Below are 22167 nucleotides of genomic sequence, written 5' to 3' on the forward strand. Positions count from 1 at the left end.
GTATGAAGCGAGGGCCAGCCAACGAGAGCGTACAGGTCGCAGTGGTGGGTAGTGTATGGGGCTTTGGTGACAAAACGGATGACACTGTGATAGACTGCATCCAATTTGTTGAGTAGAGTGTTGGAGGCTATTTTGTAAATGACATCGCCGAAGTCGAGGATCGGTAGGATGGTCAGTTTTACGAGGGTATGTTTGGCAGCATGAGTGAAGGATGCTTTGTTGCGAAATAGAAAGCCGATTCTAGATTTAATTTTGGATTGGAGATGCTTAATATGAGTCTGGAAGGAGAGTTTACAGTCTAACCAGACACCTAGGTATTTGTAGTTGTCCACATATTGTAAGTCAGAACCGTCCAGAGTAGTGATGCTGGATGGGCGGGCGGGTGCGGGCAGCGATCGGTTGAAGAACATGCATTTAGTTTTTCTTGCATTTAAGAGCAGTTGGAGGCCACGGAAGGAGAGTTGTACGGCACAGAAGCTCATCTGGAGGTTAGTTAACACAGTGTCCAAAGAAGGGCCAGAGGTATACAGAATGGTGTCGTCTGCGTAGAGGTGGATCAGAGAATCACCAGCAGCTAGAGCGACATCATTGATGTATACAGAGAAGAGAGTCGGCCCGAGAATTGAACCTTGTGGCACCCCCATAGAGACTGCCAGAGGTCCGGACAACAGGCCCTCCGATTTGACACACTGAACTCTGTCTGAGAAGTAGTTGGTGAACCAGGCGAGGCAATCATTTTGAGAAACCAAGGATGTTGAGACTGCCAATAAGAATGTTGTTGTTACGGTGGGATTCGAAATGGTCGGTAATCTGTTTGTTAACTTGGCTTTTGAAGGCCTTAGAAAGGCAGGGTAGGATAGATATAGGTCTGTAGCAGTTTGGGTCTAGAGTGTCTCCCCCTTTGAAGAGGGGGATGACCGCGGCAGCTTTCCAATCTATGGGAATCTCACACGATACGAAATAGAGGTTGTGAGAGAGAGTGTAATCAGTAAAAGTATTGAGTAATCTGGTTGACGTTAGCGCCACCAGCTAGCCATAGAGAGATAAGAAGGAAGAAGAGGGACAGGCTGACCCTGCCATTACCTCAATGTCAACATGGCTGACTGAGCCCGCTGCAGAGGAACGTAAGCTAATTCTACAGTAAAGGGTAGGGCGGCACACAGTACTGTCCAGACCTTGAGGCTGGGCTGCTGCACAACTCAAATCTCATGAACCACAGACCTGCTAACTATCATTTCTCCCCTGCAATGATCAATTATGGTCACAGTGATTGCCTTGAGTGTACACACCTAGTTACTCAGGTCATTATCAAATCCCTGATTAAAAAGAACAAAAACCAGAAGTAACTGGAAGCAGACATTGAGGACCAGCGCTGAAATATCTCACTGAGCTCAATTCCCATCTCTGCACAGCTAGAACACACAAACTTGTCTCAAGTCTATGGGTGCAACACATGTCTGGGGCACAAAGAAATATTGGATGCAGCTATGGTGGTACTAGCTAACTCATGTCTGACTACAACAGTGTACTAACTGTGAAACGCTTTCGACAACTTGTAGAGTCCACGCCCCGACGAATTGAGGCGGTTCTGGGGGCAGGTGTTCCTAATATTTTGTGCACTCAGTAAATTATATACACTAAGGCAACAGCCAAAGGGTATTCAAACAAACCCTATACAGGTGTCAAATCCTCCTTGTACATTCACAATTTTGTGCTCAGAATATTTTACTTTCAATTGAAGGCCAGTGGACATTTATAGGCTAAAGAAAAGTTGGGTAAGATGTTTGTGAAAAGAAGCTCTACCCTTTCTACCTTTTTATCTGAAAATATATAAAAGATCTATTGAATAGCCTCTGTCTGAGTTTATATTTTACCCTTTCCTGCAGCCCCACTTGAATGCTTTTAGGTTATTCTCAAAGAGATAGAGGACATGTGCTGTAACGATTCAATAGAATTCTATATTGTTCTCTCACAGTCAGAACATCTCAAGTTGGTTTATATTTATCTGCCTCCGTCTCCCTTAGTCTGTACTTATATGGTGAGAGTTTCACTGACTTCGTTTCTTGTGTTAAGATTTTCTGAACAACAGATATGAATGACTGGCAAAAAAGATCTGAGTGACCCACAAAAAAAAGACCTGAAGAACTGGCTGCAAACTTCAGAGACCACCAGGACTTGGTGCTGCTAGCCCAAAACGCTCTACTCTAGTATTAGAAGACTACCATTAGTTGCTATAAAACAAATTCCGACAAACTATGACTGCTTTCATGACATTTAGTGTGCCAAGTGTTATTGTTATCAACCAGTTGACAGGGGAAATCACTCAAAGTCAATATTGTTTTGGTGTTTCAATATTACATCTGAGTCTAAAAGATAAAAGCGTTATATAACCAGCTGATAATGCATGTTAAGGGCGTGCATTTACATAACCAGCCCAGATAAACGTGTCATGTTGTCCTCATAACTGCAAAACCTGGGGCGGATCCTCGGTCTCTGCAAATGTGTTGAAGGCCCTTAAAAACAGATTACTTCTTTCAGCATGTTATCCAATAGACAACAATCAATTTGTTCAGTTTCATTGAATTAACTTCCAACACTGATTGCTTTGATATGTAAACTGAGGAACTGTGAAAGAAATGGGTTGGGGAAAATAGAGGGAGAAGAACAGAGCGAAGAGAGGAGGGGATGGGCAGGAAAAACAGACGAGTAACAGAGAGAAGTTGGGAGAGGCTTTTAACTATATGGTATACAGCTATGGACAGAATCAGTGTTGAAGTACTAGAGAGCGGTCTCCAGACTACATAGAGTGTCTCGGTCTTGTCTCGGTGTCGGATACCTTTGACTCGGTCTCGATAGTGAAAACTCGTAATTTCTTTGTGTCAGAATTATCAGCTTTCATTCAGTCAGAGCATAAAACCGCTTCGCCTGGCCAAATATATACACTCCTTTCTTGAAACAATATCTTAACAGCCTTTATATCTATTATAGACATGTTTGCACAGTGGCGAACCTATAGGCCTTCAGTGTGTGACAGGTTCGTGATGCTGAAAGGACAGCAAGCGTAATACTAGCTCACTCATGTAGGGGAGAGCACTTTTTGCAAAACACAAAAGGGCCAGTGATGCAGTGGAAGGTATAAGCAGGTATAAGCCGTATACCCACTTTTTTTGTCAGTGGGCATTGCTTATACTCACTTCTTAATCCCTACTGATGGGAATCAAAGTAGTTTAGTGGAGGTATACGACTTATCAATTACGCATGGAGCAGCTCACAGAAGAATTACATTGGTAGCCGGTAGGGTAGAAAATACATTTTAACGTATGATATCTACCAGTAAATGCTAACTGAGGCAACAATGGGTACGCAAACCAGGTATTGAACATTTTTTTGTCCGAGGTGTTGGTTAAATTATTATTATTATAAAAAAAAATTTAACTAAGAATTTTGAAAGTGAAAATTGGAAGAAGAAAAAAAGATTTTTTCACACAGGGTGCCCTTCCTTCACTGGGAGGGCCATTAGGGAACTTTTTTGCAAAATTAGAGTACTCCCACTTCTCCAGGCACCACTACATAAGGCTGATGGAAAGACAGCAGTCTCAATGACCTAATATTCTGGACAAAAACGGACAAATGTAACTAACGCTGTCAACACAATCAAACTAGCAAGAGCAATGATCACAAGTCAGTCATAACGTGGCTAATAGGCTAGCGTATCTATGTAGCAAGCTAAAAACAAAGCCTAGCTAGGAGGAAGTGGTGAGTGACTGACTTTTTCCCCCTCATTGTTTTTTGGTGACTATACACAGCTAGAGATTCAGGTGTCATTTGGTTAGCTAGCAAGAACTTGAACGACTTACGCAGTTAGGATCTCTTGCGTTTGCAAATTCACACTGGCTATCTACTCTGATTTCAGAGCACTCTTGTCTAAGTGTGTCAGAGCACAGAACTATTGATACTTTTACGAACGCGCAACATCTTATGACCATATGACCAGTGTCAGTAAATGTAAGCAAAAAGTCATATTCATATAGTCATATCTATATTCACAATAAAACGAGTCCCAAATCGACATAACCTGAAAGGCCACTCAGCAAGGAAGAAGCCACTGCTCCAAAACCACCATCAAAAAGCCAGACTATGGTTTGCAACTGCACATGGGGACAAAGATCGTACATTTTGGAGAAATGTACTCTGGGCTGATGAAACAAAAATAGAACTGTTTGGCCATAATGACCATTGTTTGGAGGAAAAAGGGGGAGGCTTGCAAGCTGAAGAACACCATCCCAACTGTGAAGCACGGGGGTGGCAGCATCATGTTGTGGGGGTGCTTTACTCAGGAGGGACTGGTGCACTTCACAAAATAGATGGCATCATGAGGTTGGAAAATTATGTGGATATATTGAAGCAACATCTCAAGACATCAGTTAGGAAGTTAAAGCTTGTTCACAAATGTGTCTTCCAAATGGACAATGACCCCAAGAATACTTCCGAAGTTGTGGCAAAATGGCTTAAGGACAACAGAGTGGCCATCACAAAGCCCTGACCTCAAGCGTATTGAAAAGTTGTTGGCATAACAAGAGGCCTACAAACCTGACTGTCAGGAGGAATGGACCAAAATTCACCCAACTTATTGTGGGAAGCTTGTGGAAGGCTACCCGAAACGTTTGACCCAAGTTAAACAATTTAAAGGCAATGCTACCAAATACTATTGAGGGTATGTAAAAGTCTGACCCACTGGGAATGAGATGAAAGAAATCAAAACTTAAATGAATCATTCTCTCTACTATTATTCTGACATTTCACATTCTTAAAATAAAGTGGTGATCCTAACAGGGAATTTTTATTAGGATTAAATGTCAGGAATTGTGGGAAACTAAGTTTAAATGTATATGGCTAAGGTGTATGTAAACTTCCAACTTCAACTGTAGGTATGTGGTTGCAAAGGACATCAGTGCCTTAACAGCACACCTTGCCAAGGCAGGATACACTTAGCGCAGCCCAATCCAGAAATCTGGCAGTTGTTTCTGATTAAACTCTTTTCACAGAACCGCTTGTTGCAATTTCAATGAGGCTCTCTTGTTCAGATATCGATAAGTGGACTGGAGGCAGGGCATGAAAGGGATAACGAATCCAGTTGTTTGGGTCATCCGTTTCGGGAAAGTACCTGCGTAATTGCGTACCCAAAACACTCAGGTGCTTCGCTATATCACATTTGACATTGTCCGTAAGCTTGAGTTCATTTTCACACAACAAAATCATACAACAATGGAAAGACCTGTGTGTTGTCCTTGTTAACGCAGACAGAGAAGAGCTCCAACTTAATCATAGCCTCAATTTTGTCCCGCACATTGAATATAGTTGCGGAGAGTCCCTGTAATCCTAGATTCAGATCATTCAGGAGAGAAAAAAACATCACCCAGATAGGCCAGTCGTGTGAGAAACTCGTCATCATGCAAGCGGTCAGAAAAGTTCTCTTTACTGACCATAATTTTCACTTTAGTACACAAGTGGTGTCGGGAGCAACTGCTTGCATGCGCATTACCACTCCACTATGTCTCCCTGTCATGGCTTTTGCACCATCAGTACAGATACCATTTGATGTCACAAAGCTGTCCAGTACTTTAAAAATATCCTCTCCTGTTGTCCTGGTTTCCAGAAGAGGATGTCTTCCTTAATTGACCCCCCATAAAAGTCGTCTTGATTCTTGCTCAAAAAACTCCCGTGGCTTATTTTTCAAATTGGCATGTTTTGTTTCTAAATGTCTGGGCAAGTGTGAAGGTTTCATTGAGTTGAGAGAGTACTTTTGCACATAAAACACACCGTGGCTGAGGAAAGGCACTACTCCCAGAATGAGCAGCAGCTAGGTTTGGCTACATACGGACCATTAGTGGAATTCCCGCGAGAGAAAGTAACGGTTAATGTGATTGGATGTTAATTATTTGACTAGGCTACCTGTATTTGACATTGTGTTGTTATTTCGCTGAACACTAGATGGTTTAATTTTGGCAGTGAAACAAGGCTACTGAGGTGAGAAAAAAACCTCACCCAAATGTATAGCCCCGTTGGAAAATTTAAACGGACAGTTAAAAAAAAAAAAAATTATAATCACATTTTTATTTGGCGTACCCCCAACGGCGTTGCGCGTACCCCTGGGAATACCTGGCCTAAAGAATCTATATGTTGTTCTGAAATATGAACACAGAAATACTGGACATTGAATGCTTATTATGGTGGTGACTTGACAAAATTACAATCATGGTCTTGAATTGGACTCGCATTTTTCTGGTCACGTTCTTGATGCGATCGAGGACCCCTCCGATTTTGGTTTCGACTCAGGCGCGATCTACTCCGTTATTGGTCTTGAGTAGGTCTAGCTTTAGGTGGTTTCGAACACAACACTGGACAGAATTGACTTTTCGTAGCAGGTTAGGCAAATTAACAGGCCTGGGAGGGCATAGGCCCACCCACTTGGGAGCCAGGCCCAGCCAATCAGAATTAGTTTTTCCCCACAAAAGGGCTTTATTACAGACAGAAATATTCCTCAGTTTCATTAGCTGTCCGGGTGGCTGGTCTCAGACGATCCCGCAGGTGAAGAACCCGGATGTGGAGGTCCTGGACTGGCGTGGTTACACGTGGTCTGCGGTTGGAAGGTCGGTTGGAAGTACTGCCAAATTCTCTAAAACAAGATTGGAGGTGGCTTATGGTAGAGAAATTAGCATTCAATTCTCTGGCAACCGCTCTGGTGGACATTCCTGTAGTCAGATTGCAAATTGCATGCTCCTTCAAAACGTGAAATATCTGTGGCATTGAGTTCTGTTACAAAACTGCACATTTAAGAGTGAACTTTTATTGTCCCCAGCACAAAGTGCACCTGTGTAATGATCGTGCTGTTTAATCAGCTTCTTAATATGCCACACCTGTCAGATGGATGGATTATCTTGGCAAAGGTGAAATGCTCACTATCAGAGATGTATAAAAAAAAAATGTGCACAAACGTAAGCGAAATAAGCTTTTTGTGAGTATGGAACATTTCTGTTATCTGTTATTTCAGCTCATGAAACATAGGACCAACACTTTACATGTTCCGTGTATATTTTTGTTCAGTGTAGTTTTTTTAAAGAATTAAGTGGCACTTCGCCTAACCGTGATAATTCTTTGAAACACGCACGCACACACATCACGGCGATGCGGCTGCGGTGTATCACCTTCCATTCACAGTAACCCTAACCCACTGGTATAGAGACAAGACAAAGGAGATCAACGTGCTGCTTTGATGAGCTAAGACAAGAACATCAGCAAAACCGCTTTGATGTGGTACACCAAGAATATCATAACCCTGAATAGTACAACCGCTGCTCAGCACACGGAGAACCAGCTAGACTATTCTCCCAGCTGTTGGTGGTAGGGACAGGGGGTGGGGAAGGAGAAGGCCTTGAACATACACATGGTGCATCCTGCACAGTGTTAAAGGTCAGCCGTCAGTGATAGTTAGGTGGGGTTGGGTACGTCCTGACTTCGCTAGAGAGCGAGAGCGTGTGTGTGTCCATGCGTTTACATGTGTGTTCTGTGCTTGTATATTATGTTTTTATTTCACGTGTATTGGTGCGTCTTCATGCATCTAAAGTATGTATGAGATACACAATGGGTGTCAGGGGGAACAAATCTCTCCAAGTCTTGGTTTCAGGGGGGGAACACAGCGTTCTGTGCTCACCTTCGTTAGTCGTTATGCAACCAGCACCGCCGTGCAGGACGAGAAGGCTCCAGAAGACTCGCCGTACGATACAAGGACCACAGTGTTACTGTACACTTATAATAATTATAATTCACTGTATCACAATTCCAGTGGGTCAGAAGTTTACATACACTAAGTTGACTGTGCCTGTAAACAGCTTGGAAAATTCCCCAAAATGATGTCTTGGCTTTAGAAGCTTCTGATAGGCTAATTGACATAATTTGAGTCAATTGGAGGTGTACCTGTGGATGTATTTCAAGGCCTACCTTCAAACTAAGTGCCTCTTTGCTTGACATCATGGGAACATCAAAAGAAATCAGCCAAGACCTCAGAAAAGAATTGTAGACCTCCACAAGTCTGGTTCATCCTTGGGAGCAATTTCCAAACACCTGAAGGTACCACGTTCACCTGTACATACAATAGTACGCAAGTATAAACACCATGGGACCACACAGCCATCACACCGCTCAGGAAGGAGACGCGTTCGGTCTCCTAGAGATGAATGTACTTTGGTGCAAAAAATGCAAATCAATCCCAGAACAGCAGCAAAGGACCTTGTGAAGATGCTGGAGGAAACAGGTACAAAAGTATCTATATCCACAGTAAAACAAGTCCTATATCGACATAACCTGAAAGGCTGCTCAGCAAGGAAGAAGCCACTGCTCCAAAACCACCATAAAAAAGCCAGACTACGGTTTGCAACTGCACATGGGGACAAAGATCGTACTTTTTGTCCTCTGGTCTGATGAAACATAAATAGAACTGTTTGGCCATAATGACCATCATTATGTTTGGAGGAATAAGGGGGAGGCTTGCAAGCCAAAGAAGACCATCCCAACCGTGAAGCACGGGGGTGGCAGCATCATGTTGTGGGGGTGCTTTGCTGCAGGAGGGACTGGTGCACTTCACAAAATAGATGGCTTCATGAGGATGGAAAATTGTGTGGATATATTGAAGCAACATCTCAAGACATCAGTTAGGAAGTTAAAGCTTGGCCGCAAATGGGTCTTCCAAATGGACAATGACCCCAAGCATACTTTCAAAGTTGTGGCAAAATGGCTTAAGGACAACAAAGTCAAGGTATTGGAGTGGCCATCACAAAGCCCTGACCTCAATCCCTTAGATTTGTTGGCAGAACTGAAAAAGAGTGTGCGAGCAAGGAGGCCTACAAACCTGACTCAGTTACACCAGCTCTGTCAGGAGGAATGGTCCCAAATTCACCCAACTTATTGTGGGATGCTTGTGGAAGGCTACACGAAACGTTTGACCCAAGTTAAACAATTTAAAGGCAATGCTACTAAATACTAATTGAGTGTATGTACACTTCTGACCCACTGGGAATGTGATGAAAGAAATACAAACTTAAATAATTAACTCTATTATTCTGACATTTCACATCCTTAAAATAAAGTGGTGATCCTAACTGACCTAAGACAGGGGATTTTTACTAGGATTAAATGTCTGGAATTGAGAAAGACTGAGTTTAAACGCATTTGGCTAAGGTGTATGTAAACTTCCGACTTCAACTGTATAACATCTGTTAAAGTGTGTATGCGACGAATAAACTTTCATTTGATTTTCAATATGTACTGTTGGGGTTACTCGAGGACCGGAGTTGGGAAACACTGCTCTCTAGTTATTTGATAAATAGAATTACGCCAGAACAGCCACTAAAGATTTGAATGTGAAGGTCCCTTCTATTAATATGCATTGGCTACTCATTAGTCATTAATATTAATTTGAATGGAAATAATGTCTGTTCTATAAATTTTACATCTATGCTTTGATTACTCACCACATTCCAGAAGAAAGGGTTGAAGATGATGGCGATGACAGCAACACAGAACCTGGGGTCATAGACGTCTATGTACTTCAGAACATCCTCCATTACTGACATGTCCACCTGACAGACATAGAAACAGAGAAATATCAGAAGCACAGAAATAGAATTCTATGTTCAGACGTTATGTCAAAGTTCAAAAGACAGTTTAACTGACCTTTGGAGTTTTTTACCTAGATGTTATCTTTGAGTATATGAACAGAGTTGTAGGCCTATTCTAGAAGGGAAAATGAACTGTAGGTATTTAAATAGTATTTTATTATGACTGATATGATTAATGTGATACATTTTGGATTATCATTCACGGCTTTATGCAGAATATTTATAGGGCGGCAGGTAGCCTTGCGGTTAGAGCATTGGGCCAGTAACTAAGGGTACATCTGTCAATGTGGCCTTGAGCAAGGCACTTAACCCTAATTTGCTCCAGGGGCACCGTCCTACTATGGCTGACCCTGTAAAACACATGCACCTGTCACTGCACCTGTCCGGCGTATGTGACAATAATATACAATACCAGTCAAAAGTTTGGACACACCTAATCATTCAAGGGTTTTTATTTATTTTTACTATTTTCTACGTTGGAGAATAATAGTGAAGACATCAAAACTATGAAATAACACAATTGGAATCATGTAGTAACCAAAAAAAAGTGTTAATCAAAATATATTTTATATTTGAGATTCTTCAAAGTAGCCACCCTTTGCCTTGATGACAGCTTTGCACACTCTTGGCATTCTCTCAACCAGCTTCATGAGGTAGTCACCTGGAACACATTTCAATTAACAGGTGTGCCTTGTTGAAAGTTAATTTGAGGAATGTCTTTACTCTTAATGCATTTGAGCCAATCAGATGTGTTGGTATACCCTATTTGGTAAAATACCAAGTCCATATTATGGCAAGAACAGGCCCAGTGATGCCAACTCAGCAATTGTTACTAGATTTAGCAACTTTTCAGACTACCCTGTCAACTTTGTTTTCAAACAGCACCTAGCAACATAATTAGCTACTTTTAAAAATGTATTTGGAACCTTTAGCAACTTTTGAAAGGTGGCTAAAATGCAAGCATTTTCCCTCTAAATGACACAACAACGATTTTCTCTGTCACACAGTCACAACACCTGCCTGGATGCAAAAGTGCACTGAGAGTGACGTCAGCAGCAGGTGCTCAGCTCGTGCACAGGCAGCAGCAGGCCAGCAGCAATTTCAGCAAATTGCAAATCATTGTTGGCTGACTGCAGCAGCAATAGTATGAGTTCGACGAGACAAACCCAACGAATATAAACTCAGAAAAAAAAGGAACGTCCCTTTTTCAGGACCCTGTCATTCAAAGATAATTCGTAAAAATCCAAATTACTTCACAGATCTTCATTGTAAACGGTTTCCCATGCTTGTTCAATGAACCATAAACAACTAATGAACATGCACCTGTGGAACGGTTGTTAAGACACTAACAGCTTACAGATGGTAGGCAGTTAAGGTCACAGTTATTAAAACTTAGGACACTAAAAAGAGGCCTTTCTACTGACTCTGAAAAACACCTAAAGAAAGATGCCCGGGGTCCCTGCTGATCTGTATGAACGTGCCTTAGGCGTGCTGCAAGGAGGCATAAGGACTGCAGATATGGCCAGGGCAATATATTGCAATATATATATTGCAATATATATATTGCCTAAGACAGCGCTACAGGGAGACAGGACGGACAGCTGATCATCCTCGCAGTGGCAGACTATGTGTAACAACAACTGTAAAGGATTGGTACATCCGAACATCACAGCTGCAGGACAGGTACAGGATGGCAACAACAACTGCCTGAGTTACACCAGGAACGCACAATCCCTCCATCCGTGCTCAGACTTTACGCAATAGGCTGAGAGAGGCTGAACTGAGGGTGTGTAGGCCTGTTGTAAGGCAGGTCCTCACCAGACATCACTGGCAACGTCGCCTCTGGGCACAAACCCACCATTGCTGGACCAGACAGAACTAGCAAAAAGTGCTCTTCACTGACGGGTCGCGGTTTTGTCTCACCAGGGGTGATGGTCGGATTCGTGTTTATTGTCGAAGGAATGTGCGTTACACCGAGGCCTGTACGCTGGAGCGGGATCGATTTGGGGGTGGAGGGTCCGTCACAGCATCATCGGACTGAGCTTGTTGTCATTGCAGGCAATCTCAATGCTGTGCGTTACAGGGAAGACATCCTCCTCCCTCATGTGGTACCCTTCCTGCAGGCTCATCCTGACATGACCCTCCAGCATGACAATGCCACCAGCCATATGGCTCGTTCTGTATGTGATTTCCTGCAAGACAGGCATGCCAGTGTTCTGCCATGACCAGCGAAGAGCCCAGATCTCAATCCCAGTGGGGTAACATCTCACAGCAATAACTGGCAAATCTAATGCAGTCCATGAGGAGGAGATGCACTGCAGTACTTAATGCAGCTGGTGGCCACACCAGATACTGACTGTTACTTTTGATATTGACACCCCCCTTTGTTTAGGGACACATTATTCCATTTCTGTTAGTCACATGTCTGTGGAACTTGTTCAGTTTGTCTCAGTTGTTGAATCTTGTTATGTTCATACAAATATTTACACACGTTAAGTTTGCTGAAAATAAACACAGTTGACAGTGAGAGGATGTTTCTTTATTTGCGGAGTTTAGTTGGTCACAAATGTTTGATCTTGAACAGAACTTACAACATCAACCAACATGTCTCAATCAAAACTGTACAGCCAGAAGTACAGAAAAGAGTGTACTGTACCTGAATTTAAAGGGTGGCTGAAGCCAGTAATTGGGGATGATTGTCGGCCATACTGTGCGTACTGCAAATCAGATATGCTGCAAAAATGTATGACATCAAAAAAACATTGTGCTACAGCAAAGCATATAAATAAATCAAAACCGTACAACCCCGCAACGCAGTCTACATTACCACAGCTGGTTAAGAAAGTGGATAACTGCACAAGTGCAGAAGCTACTATGGCAATGGCCATTGCGGAGCATTGTTCGCTGCTAGCATGTGACCATTTAGGTATGGCTTGCAAATCTGCCTTTTCAGATTCTGTGGCAGCAACAAACTTCCAAATGCACCGCACCAAGTGCACAGAAATGATTAGGGGAGTACTGGCTCCTTATTTTCTCAAAAGGGTAACATCAGATGTGGGGGATGAGAAGTTCAGTCTCCTTTTGGATGAGTCCACTGATGCCAGTGTCTCGAAATACCTGGGTGTGGGGATTTGGTATTTCAGTGCTAAAAAAAAAAGAACCGTTGTGTCCACATTTCTCAGGCTGGTTGAATTGGAGGGGGGGGATGCAAGATCAATAGCAAAGGTGGTAGTTGAGTTTCTTGAGAAGTGTAACCTTAAAAAAGAAGATCTTCAGGGTATTGGCACTGATAATGCGTCCATGATGACTGGGGTGCACAAGATTTTAAAGGAAGAATCTGCATTGCCCAATTTGGTACTCATCCGCTGTGTGTGCCATTCTTTACAATTGGCTGTCAGTGCAGCATCCAAAGAAACCATCCCTAGGAGCGTTGAGAACTTAATCAGGGACACCGACAACTGGTTTTCGATTTCCCCAAAAACGGCACGAGGCATACAAAGCAGTGTATGACACCATTAATTGTGGCCAGAAACCCCTGCAGATCACCAAAGTGTGTGCCACACGTTGGCTATCGATTGAGACTGCAGTAACTAGTATATTGAGCCAGTGGGAAGAAGTGAAACTCCACTTTGAGTTGACCAAGGCCAGTGAGCATTGCTACATGGCGGATGTGCTCCATTACATGGACAAGACCAACTATGTCTACCTGACATTCTTGAAATCAATCCTGTCTGACGTACAAGTTGCAGTGAAGTCATTTGAGGGAGAGCAAACAGATCCTGTCAAGCTTTTGGACAATCTGGTATACCTCTTAACATCAATTTGCAGCAGAGTAGTCAACCCTACGGCAAAAATGTATGTGCTGAAGGATGCTATTGATGGACACACCCAAATGCGGAGGTTGAACGGCTGTTCAGCCAAATGAGTGTGGTCAAGTCAAAGTTAAGAAATAGAATGTCACTGCACACTCTCAACTCCATAGTCCTGGTGCAATATGGACTGAAGCTCGCTGGTGATACCTGTTACCACCATAAACTACCAAGTGAAGTTCTGCAGCAGTTTGGCACCACAGCAGCATACACCTTAAAGGCCACTCCATCCCTCTTCTGCTGGTTCCAGCTCCGTGACAATGCAGTTGGACAGTTAAGATGAAGAGGATTTCCTTGCCAATCTATGATTCATCATATTTACAGTTCGTATGCAAGGAGTGGACTTTCTGGAACTGGCGGAGACACAGCTGATGATGACAGTGTGCACTGCAGTGTGAGCGAGAACAGTGGCAATATCTGGAGGAAACTGGAGAGAGCTGGAGATAGATGCCTAGCGCACACATCATTATTTGAGTTAGGTTGCTTGTTCAATAAGATAGCATACATACCTTGTTAATAGCTTGTACCTCTAATTGCTGATCAGTTAGGTAGCATGTTAACTACCAATACACTGCTTAAACTATAATTGTTCAGAATGTGTAGGTTTACTAGTTAAGAAAGTAAATTAAATGTAATTGTTCAATAATATGGAATTGTTCAATAATTCAATGTGTTGCATTTAAAAATAAAACGCAATGATCGTCACGCAATGACATCACAACTTCATTTAGCAACAAAATCGACCTGCCTCTAGCAACTTCCCTTAAAATGAGTTGGCAACACTGAGAACAGCTCAAATAAGCAAAGGTCAACAACAGTCCATCATTACTTTAAGACATGAAGGTCAGTCAATCCGGAAAATGTCTTGAACTTTGAAAGTGTCTTCAAGTGGAGTCGCAAAGACCAAGCGCTATGATGAAACTGGGTCTCATGAGGACCACCACAGGAAAGGAAGACCCGGAGTTACCTCTGCTGCGGAGGATAAGTTCATTAGTTACCAGCCTCAGAAATTGCAGCCCAAATAAATGCTTCATTTCAAGTAACAGACATCTCAACATCAACTGTTCAGAGGAGACTGCGTGAATCAGGCCTTCATGGTTGAAATTCCTGCAAAGAAACCACTACTAAAGGACACCAATAAGAAGAAGAGACTTGCTTGGGCCATGAAACACAAGCAATGGACATTAGACCGGTGAAAATGTGTCCTTGGTCTGAGGAGTCCAAATTTGAGATTTTTGGTTCCAACCTTCGTGTCTTTCTGAGATGCAGAGTTGGTGAACGGATGATCTCTGCATGTGTGGTTCGCACCGTGAAGCTGAATTAAGTAGCCTACAGTACATCAGTTAAAACATATGTACCCACCGGCACGTGTTACTGGTTTGACTCTCTGTTAAAACACCCGCTATAATTTGCACTAATAAATGTAGCCTACATTTCCAACATGTTGTAGGAAACGATGGTCTAAGCAGGTGGGCTAATACTTCAGTTCAAGGTCTGCTTATAACCAAACCATTATCAGATATTTCTTATCCACTGGTTGTTTGTAAAGCATTAGTCTAGATATCACTTGTTAGTCATTAACAAGATTCAAAACCATTGTATTATGAAGGACAGTAGGCTAATCCTTTGTTAATCATGTAAGAGGCTAGTGGTTAAATGATTAAATAGGTAGCCAGTTTATAAGTAGACATTAAACCTACCTCATCCCCATATGTGTTTTTTCCTGCTCTTTTGCACACCAGTATTTATACTTGCACATCCTCATCTGCACATCTATCACTCCAGTGTTAATTGCTAAATTGTAATTACTTCACCACTATGGCCTATTTATTACCTTACCTCATTTGCACACACTGTATACAGATTTTCGATTGTGTTATTGACTGTACGTTTGATTATCCCATGTGTAACTCGGTGTTGTTGTTTTTGTTGCACTGCTTTGCTTTATCTTGGCCAGGTCGCAGTTGTAAATGAGAACTTGTTCTTAACTGGCCTACCTGGTTAAATACAGGTGAAATAAAAATGTTTTTTAAATAAAGTGCAGGCTGGTCTCATAGGCTAGACGTAACATCGTAAACGAAAATCCATGACCTCAAATTAGTATGACATGGTACGCTTGGTATGGTTACATTAGACAGAAGGTCGGGGTGAGAATATAACGCAAACGTCAGGAGGATGGTTGTTCGGGATGGATGGGTGAGGGTATAATGCGAACGTCTAGCAACCCAGAGGTTGGATGTTAAAATCTCATCACGGACAACTTTAGCAACTACTTACTACTTTTTAGCTACTTAGCATGTTAGTTAACCCCTCCCCTAACCCAGCTAACCCAGCATTAGCCACAACAAATTGGAATTTGTAACATTTCATACGTATTGAAAATGTGTAACATATTGTACAAATTGTAATTTAGAAAATATCACGTTACCTTTAATACATACCTTACAAAATGTAACAACAATCCAGCATATATTTCATTCTAATTTAGCTGTCCCTGATGTACTATGTTACGTCTAGCCCCGGTGTCCAGGTTGCAAAGTGATACCCAGAGGCGGTCCAGCCATGCAGGCTCTAGCAATATTCAGAAGCAGTAGGCTACAATATTATTTGTGTGAGCTGTCAGACCCACAACTCTCCAGCAGCTTGACTCTACACCATGGCGACACTGTAGCCTACTACCTAAAACGTGTTATGCACTGCGTTGTTGCTAAACCAACTCGGTCACATCTCACATACACTCACGGAATGCAACATTCTGCGCAGTGTGTACTGCACATTGTCTCTGTCATAGATAATAATGGTCGATGTCACGTTATAGTGGTTGTGTGGCAATTCATTCGTTTCGATACATTCTTTGTCTAAAACGGGTTACTGTGTGGCGAATGACACTTCAACGATTTGAACATGTGACAACAAATCAACGATAGTTAGTTGTAGAATATACCAACCCAAATGTTGCACTGTCTGAATGTCATGCGCACACACGAGTACCATATGTATCACCCACTCACTCGTGTACCTTTTTGTAATCCACGTTATTCAGCCCTCCGCAACAATCCAGCACGGGATTTCTCTTGTCGGCAACGCCGCTCATACACACACACCACGGTAGAAAGAACGACTGACTGAGAACGTGAATGCTTTATATGTGCTGATAGCAACGCATTTCAGAATAATTGACCCAAATGTATGACAACATCTTAACCAAGATTAGTAGTAGAACAAATACGACAGTCAACTCTAACCTACTGAAGCCGACAGCGCGGTGTTTTCTGGGTAACGCGGTTCAAAGGTCATCATCATTGAGCCACGACAGACAGAACCGCGAGACACAACCAGGTAGGCCATCTATCTACCAGAATCACTGTTGCGATGACCAACATTTTAGTATGAAACGCGTAACCTACTGAAATGATCTGTAGGCAGACAGTCGAACAGGTTGCTGTATAACATGCATTGATATTACTCAAAAACACTATCTGGATCTCACTACTGCCATCTAGCCTACTGCCATTAGTGCTTGCAGGCTAAATCAACAGGCTTAGACACTAAATGTATTTAAAGTAGACAGTGAAACATAATTAGATCTGGATTGTCACAGAGGATGAACGAGACCACAATGGAAATTAGTCCCTTACTTTATTGTCCTATCCTGGTCACGTTTTTAAAATGTATGTACTGTATATGTACGTTTTTCACTGGCAAATAAAAATCAATCAATGATGGTTACATTAATACATGTATTTTCTGTGGATGATTACATTAAGAAATAAACAGAGGCATGATCCCATATCTTATAATGATGACACTAAATTCTTCCACTGCTCTGTCGTTCGCCACATACTTTACTCTTGAGACTGCCATCAATCAAGTAGTTTGTGGTGAAGCGGGGCACGAGGGGCATTGTACAAAATAAAGTAATCAGCGATAGGATCGTCTTTAACCAACCAAAGCTAATGGTGAATTTGTTCGCATTCGGTGAAGGGTCAGGGAGGTACTCCGAACAAGACTCATTACAGAGAAGAAACTTCACTTCCGTGGGTGTGGTGTGGCCAGGTAACATATCACTGATTGTCTCACCATCCCCCATCTGACCCCCTCATACTGAAGTCTCAGTTAACCATTCATGGTATGATCAGGACATAGAAGCACGTCATGGCATTGAGGGACTCAAAATGACACAACGACATGGAGGGACCCCCCTGGAGGGGCTGGGATCGAAACATGTGGAGACAAGAAGTTTCAAGTTTTAATGTCACGTGCACAAGTACAGTGAAATCCTTTTCTTGAAAGCTCCAAAGAATATGATATTCAGCAGCATAGCAACAGTATATTTATCACTCTGGTAAATTCATCTTTATTTTATTCATATTGGCCCAGTACAAGCAGATAAATCCATCTCTCAGAGAACAATGGGTAAACATGCTGGATGAAACCTTATCTGATACCTTTGATTGGTTCCTGTGAACTCCTCTGGTCCGGATTCATCTCCATGGTCCGGATTCAGAGTTAAGCGTGCGGAAATGGAACGCATTTCCTTTTTTATGCTATTTTATTTCTGCGTATTCTGACCTTGAGCATGAAAATAGCACGCTATTCACCCGCTATTCGTTTGTGATGGAGCTCGAATAAATGAAGGTGTGGCGGAGGTGTGTCTAGAGATATGCCGTATTCTGACCTTGACTGAATTCCACCACCTTTACGCGCGAGGAAATCATGAATAAAGTCGAGCGAACCTGCCAGTTCCAAGTGGAAAAAGCATATACTTATAAATAACAGCAATTTCCATGCACTGTAATTTATAAATTGATAAGATCTATTGATAAGAGCTAGGTAAATAAGTAATCTGATTGGAGAAGGGGATTGTAAATACACATAGCAATCATTTTAGATGATTTTTCCTCATGATCCCTGGAGAAGAATGAAACCAGCCATATGGAAGTAAACTGAAAATCATATCAACATGACATGTATTGCAGCCCCTTTTCCACAGGGAAATAAGATATAAATAGCTGTGCCGTTATTCCGAATTTTAGTTGTGTGCCCTCATTATTTGCGTGGGTAAAATGTGGAGACCCAGCTATAGGCTTCTGGAGGGCTGAACCTGCCGAGTTGATGTATGCACTTTAGAATGTTTTGATTATATGCCCAGGCTTTTCTGTTTTATTTTACAATTTGTATCATGTTAAATATTAGCTATTATTGGGAGACACCATCAGTAATAACCACATGCAGTGCATTCGGAAAGTATTCAGACCCCTTCACTTTTTCCAAATGTTGTTACGTTACAGCCTTATTCTAAAATGTATTTAAAAAATTTTAAAAAATCATCAATCTATACTCCATACCCCAGAAGACAAAGCAAAAACTGATTTTTATAAATGTTTGCAAATCTCTTTAAAAAAAATATATTTCTTTTACATTAGTGTTCAGACCCTTTACTTTGTTGAAGCACCTTTGACAGCGATTACAGCCTCAAGTCTTCATGGGTATGACACTATAAGCTTGACACACCAGTATTTGGGGAGCTTCTCCCATTCTTCTCTGCAGATCCTCTCAAGCTCTGTCAGGTTGGATGGGGAGCATCGCTGCACAGCTATTTTCAGGTCTCTCCAGAGATGTTAGATCGGGTTCAAGTCCGGGCTCTGGCTGGGCCACACAAGGACATTGAGACTTGTCCCAAAGCCACCCCTGCGTTGTCTTGGCTGTGTGCTTATGGTCATTGTCCTGTTGGAAGGTGAACCTTCACCGCAGTCTGAGGTCATGAGAACTCTGGAGCAGGTTTTAATCAACTGTGGGACCTTATATAGACAGGTGTGTGCCTTTCCAAATCATGTCCAATCAATTGAATTTACCACAGGTGGACTCCAATCAAGTTGTAGAAACATTTCAAGGATAATAAATGGAAACAGGATGCAGCTGAGCTCAATTTCGAGTCTCATAGCAAAGGGTCTGAATACTTATGTAAATAAGGTATTTCTGTTTTTTATTTTTGATACATTTGCAAAAATGTCTAAAAACTAATGTTTTGCTTTGTCATTATGAGTTATTGTGTGTAGATTGATGAGAAAACATGCTTCTTTAATCCATTTTAGAATAAAGCTGTAACATAACAAAATGTAGAAAAAGTGAAGTGGTCTGAATACTTTCCGAATGCATTGTCCATAAATGTTTTGCATCATTACATTCGTTTACGTTTCTTTCTTCTATCACGTCCTTGGAAATTGTTCCTGAGGGTTGCTAGCATCAGTGGATAATATTAGGCTAACGTTGTGCAATAATTTGGGACAAGTAGCCTATTTCAATCATTATGGAACTCAGACCACACCTAGCAGGTTAAATTGGAGCCTGGCGCATGGTCCACGACGACTGTTCCATGATTAGTGAGAATTAGGTAGATTTGTAGGATTATTGTTCAACCCCTATTGTACACTTTTGTCCACCTTCCAATATTTTATGGATTGAACTTGAATATGACAACTTTCAGGATGAATCAAACCACTGTATTTTGTATTCATACATTTTTTGTGCGTAAAGGCTCTCCAAACCATTTTTGAAATATTTTATTCTTACATACTTTCCTAACCCAAAAACATACCTTTATAATCTACAACAGCTATTCCCAAACTGGGGTACGCGCAATGCTGTCAGGGGAAACGCCAAATAAAAATGTGATTCACTTTCTTTTTTTTTTATAATAAAAAAAATCTTCACATTTTCAAAGTCCATTTATATTTTTCAACGGGGCTATACATTTGGGTGAGTTTTTTTTTCCTCGCCTGAGTAGCCTCGTTTCACTGCCAAAAAATGTAATTAAACGATCTGGTGTTCAGCGAAATAACAACCCAATGTGAAATACAGGTAGCCTAGTCAAATAATTAACATCCAATCACATTAACCATTACTCTCTCGCAGGAATTCCACTAACGGTCCGTATGTAGCCAAATGTAGCTGCTGCTCATTCCGTTTTCTCGAAAATGTATGAAATGTTTTTTAAAAAGTAAGGCCCGCATCCATAGACACATACCAGCTCCACTGGTAGTACTGCTACTACCAGCAGTACTTACCTGCACCTGTCGACGACACAAGTTGTTCTACTTCCACGAGCACATCCAATGCTAGCAACAGTAATTCAACATTTGTTGTTAGCCCAGCTAGCATGGACACTGACAGTTGTGAATCTGATGCAGCCGAAGAGCTACTGCCCCCTTACCCGGGAAAGCACCGAACAACAGACAGGGACTTTGGACCATCAAAGTGCCGCAAATATGACTACGTTGACTTCGGGTTCACTTATATTGGAAGTAGTGCCTTTCCTCAGCCACAGTGCAAAAGTACTCTCTCACAACCTTCACTATTGCGCAGACATTTAGAAACAAAACATGCCAATTTGAAAAATAAGCCACGGGATGTTTTTTGAGCGAGAATTAAGACGACTTTCAAGTAGTAAGACGTATAAAAGCAACAGATACCACTAATAAGAAGGGGTTAGAAGTGTCTTATATGGTTAGCTACTGAGTGGCTAGGACAGGCAAGCCCCATACTATTGTGGAGGACTTAATTTTTAAAGTACTGGACAGCTTTGTGACATCAAATGGACTTTGGTGGTCAAGATGTGTTGGTATCTGTACTGATGGCGCAAAAGCCATGACAGGGAGACATAGTGGAGTGGTAACGCACATGCAAGCAGTTGCTTCCAACGCCACTTGGGTACACTGCAGCATCCACGAGAGGTTCTTGCTGCCAAAGAAATGCCTGACAGCTTGAAAGATGTTTTGGACACTATAGTGAAAAATGTTAAGCAAGGCCCCTGAACTCTCGTATATTTTCTGTACTATGCAAAAGTATGGGCAGCGACCATGTAACGCTTTTACAACATACAGAAGTGAGCTGGTTATCAAGGGGCAAAGTATTGACACGTTTTCTTGAATTGAGAAACAAGATGAAAGTTTTCTTTACTGACCATTAATTTTCACTTGTCTAACCTCTTGCATGATGACGAGTTTCTCACACGACTGGCCTATCTGGGTGATGTTTTTTCTCACCTGAATTATCTGAATCTAGGATTACAGGGACTCTCCGCAACTACAGTTGAAGTCGTAAGTTTACATACACCTTAGCCAAATACATTTAAACTCAGTTTTTCACAATTCCTGACATTTAATGCTAGTAAAAATTCCCTGTCTTACGTCAGTTAGGAACACCACTTTAATTTAAGAATGTGAATGTCAGAATAATAGTTGAGAGTGACTTATTTCAGCTTTTATTTCTTTCATCACATTCCCAGTGGATCAGAAGTTTACATACACTCAATTAGTATTTGGTAACATTACCTTCAAATTGTTTAACTTGGGTCAAACGTTTCGGGTAGCCTTCCACAAGCTTCCCACAATAAGTTGGGTGCATTTTGGCCCATTCCTCTTGACAGAGCTGGTGTAACTGAGTCAGGTTTGTAGGCCTCCTTGCTCGCACAAGCTTATTCAGTTCTGCCCACAAATTTTCTACAGGATTGAGGTCAGGGTTTTGTGATGGCCACTCCAATACCTTGACTCTGTTGTCCTTAAGCCATTTTGCCACATCTTTGGAAATATGCTTTGGGGTCATTGTCCATTTGGAAGACCCAT

General features: G+C 41.8%; 1 protein-coding gene across 3 annotated transcripts in view; it reads right to left on the reverse strand.

Annotated features, from left to right (window-relative positions):
* Positions 1-20755, reverse strand: part of pemt (phosphatidylethanolamine N-methyltransferase) — a 114533-nt gene extending 93778 nt beyond the window's left edge. Inside the window, exons 1-2 of one of the 3 annotated variants that reach the window (XM_082965476.1) lie at positions 20611-20755; positions 9528-9635 (exon numbers count right to left, since the gene is read on the reverse strand). In XM_082965476.1, the coding sequence (XP_082821602.1) occupies positions 9528-9629 (102 nt within the window). In that variant the 5' untranslated portion in view covers positions 9630-9635; positions 20611-20755. Of the gene's footprint in view, positions 1-9527; positions 9636-15984; positions 16280-16562; positions 16786-20610 lie in introns of those variants that run through there. The other 2 variants (XM_082965477.1, NM_001141302.1) reach the window with 2 other exon arrangements.
* Positions 20756-22167: the final 1412 nt, after the last annotated feature.

This window comes from Salmo salar, chromosome 19, assembly GCF_965601325.2.
Source record: "Salmo salar chromosome 19, fSalSal1, whole genome shotgun sequence".
Taxonomy (NCBI): domain Eukaryota; kingdom Metazoa; phylum Chordata; class Actinopteri; order Salmoniformes; family Salmonidae; genus Salmo; species Salmo salar.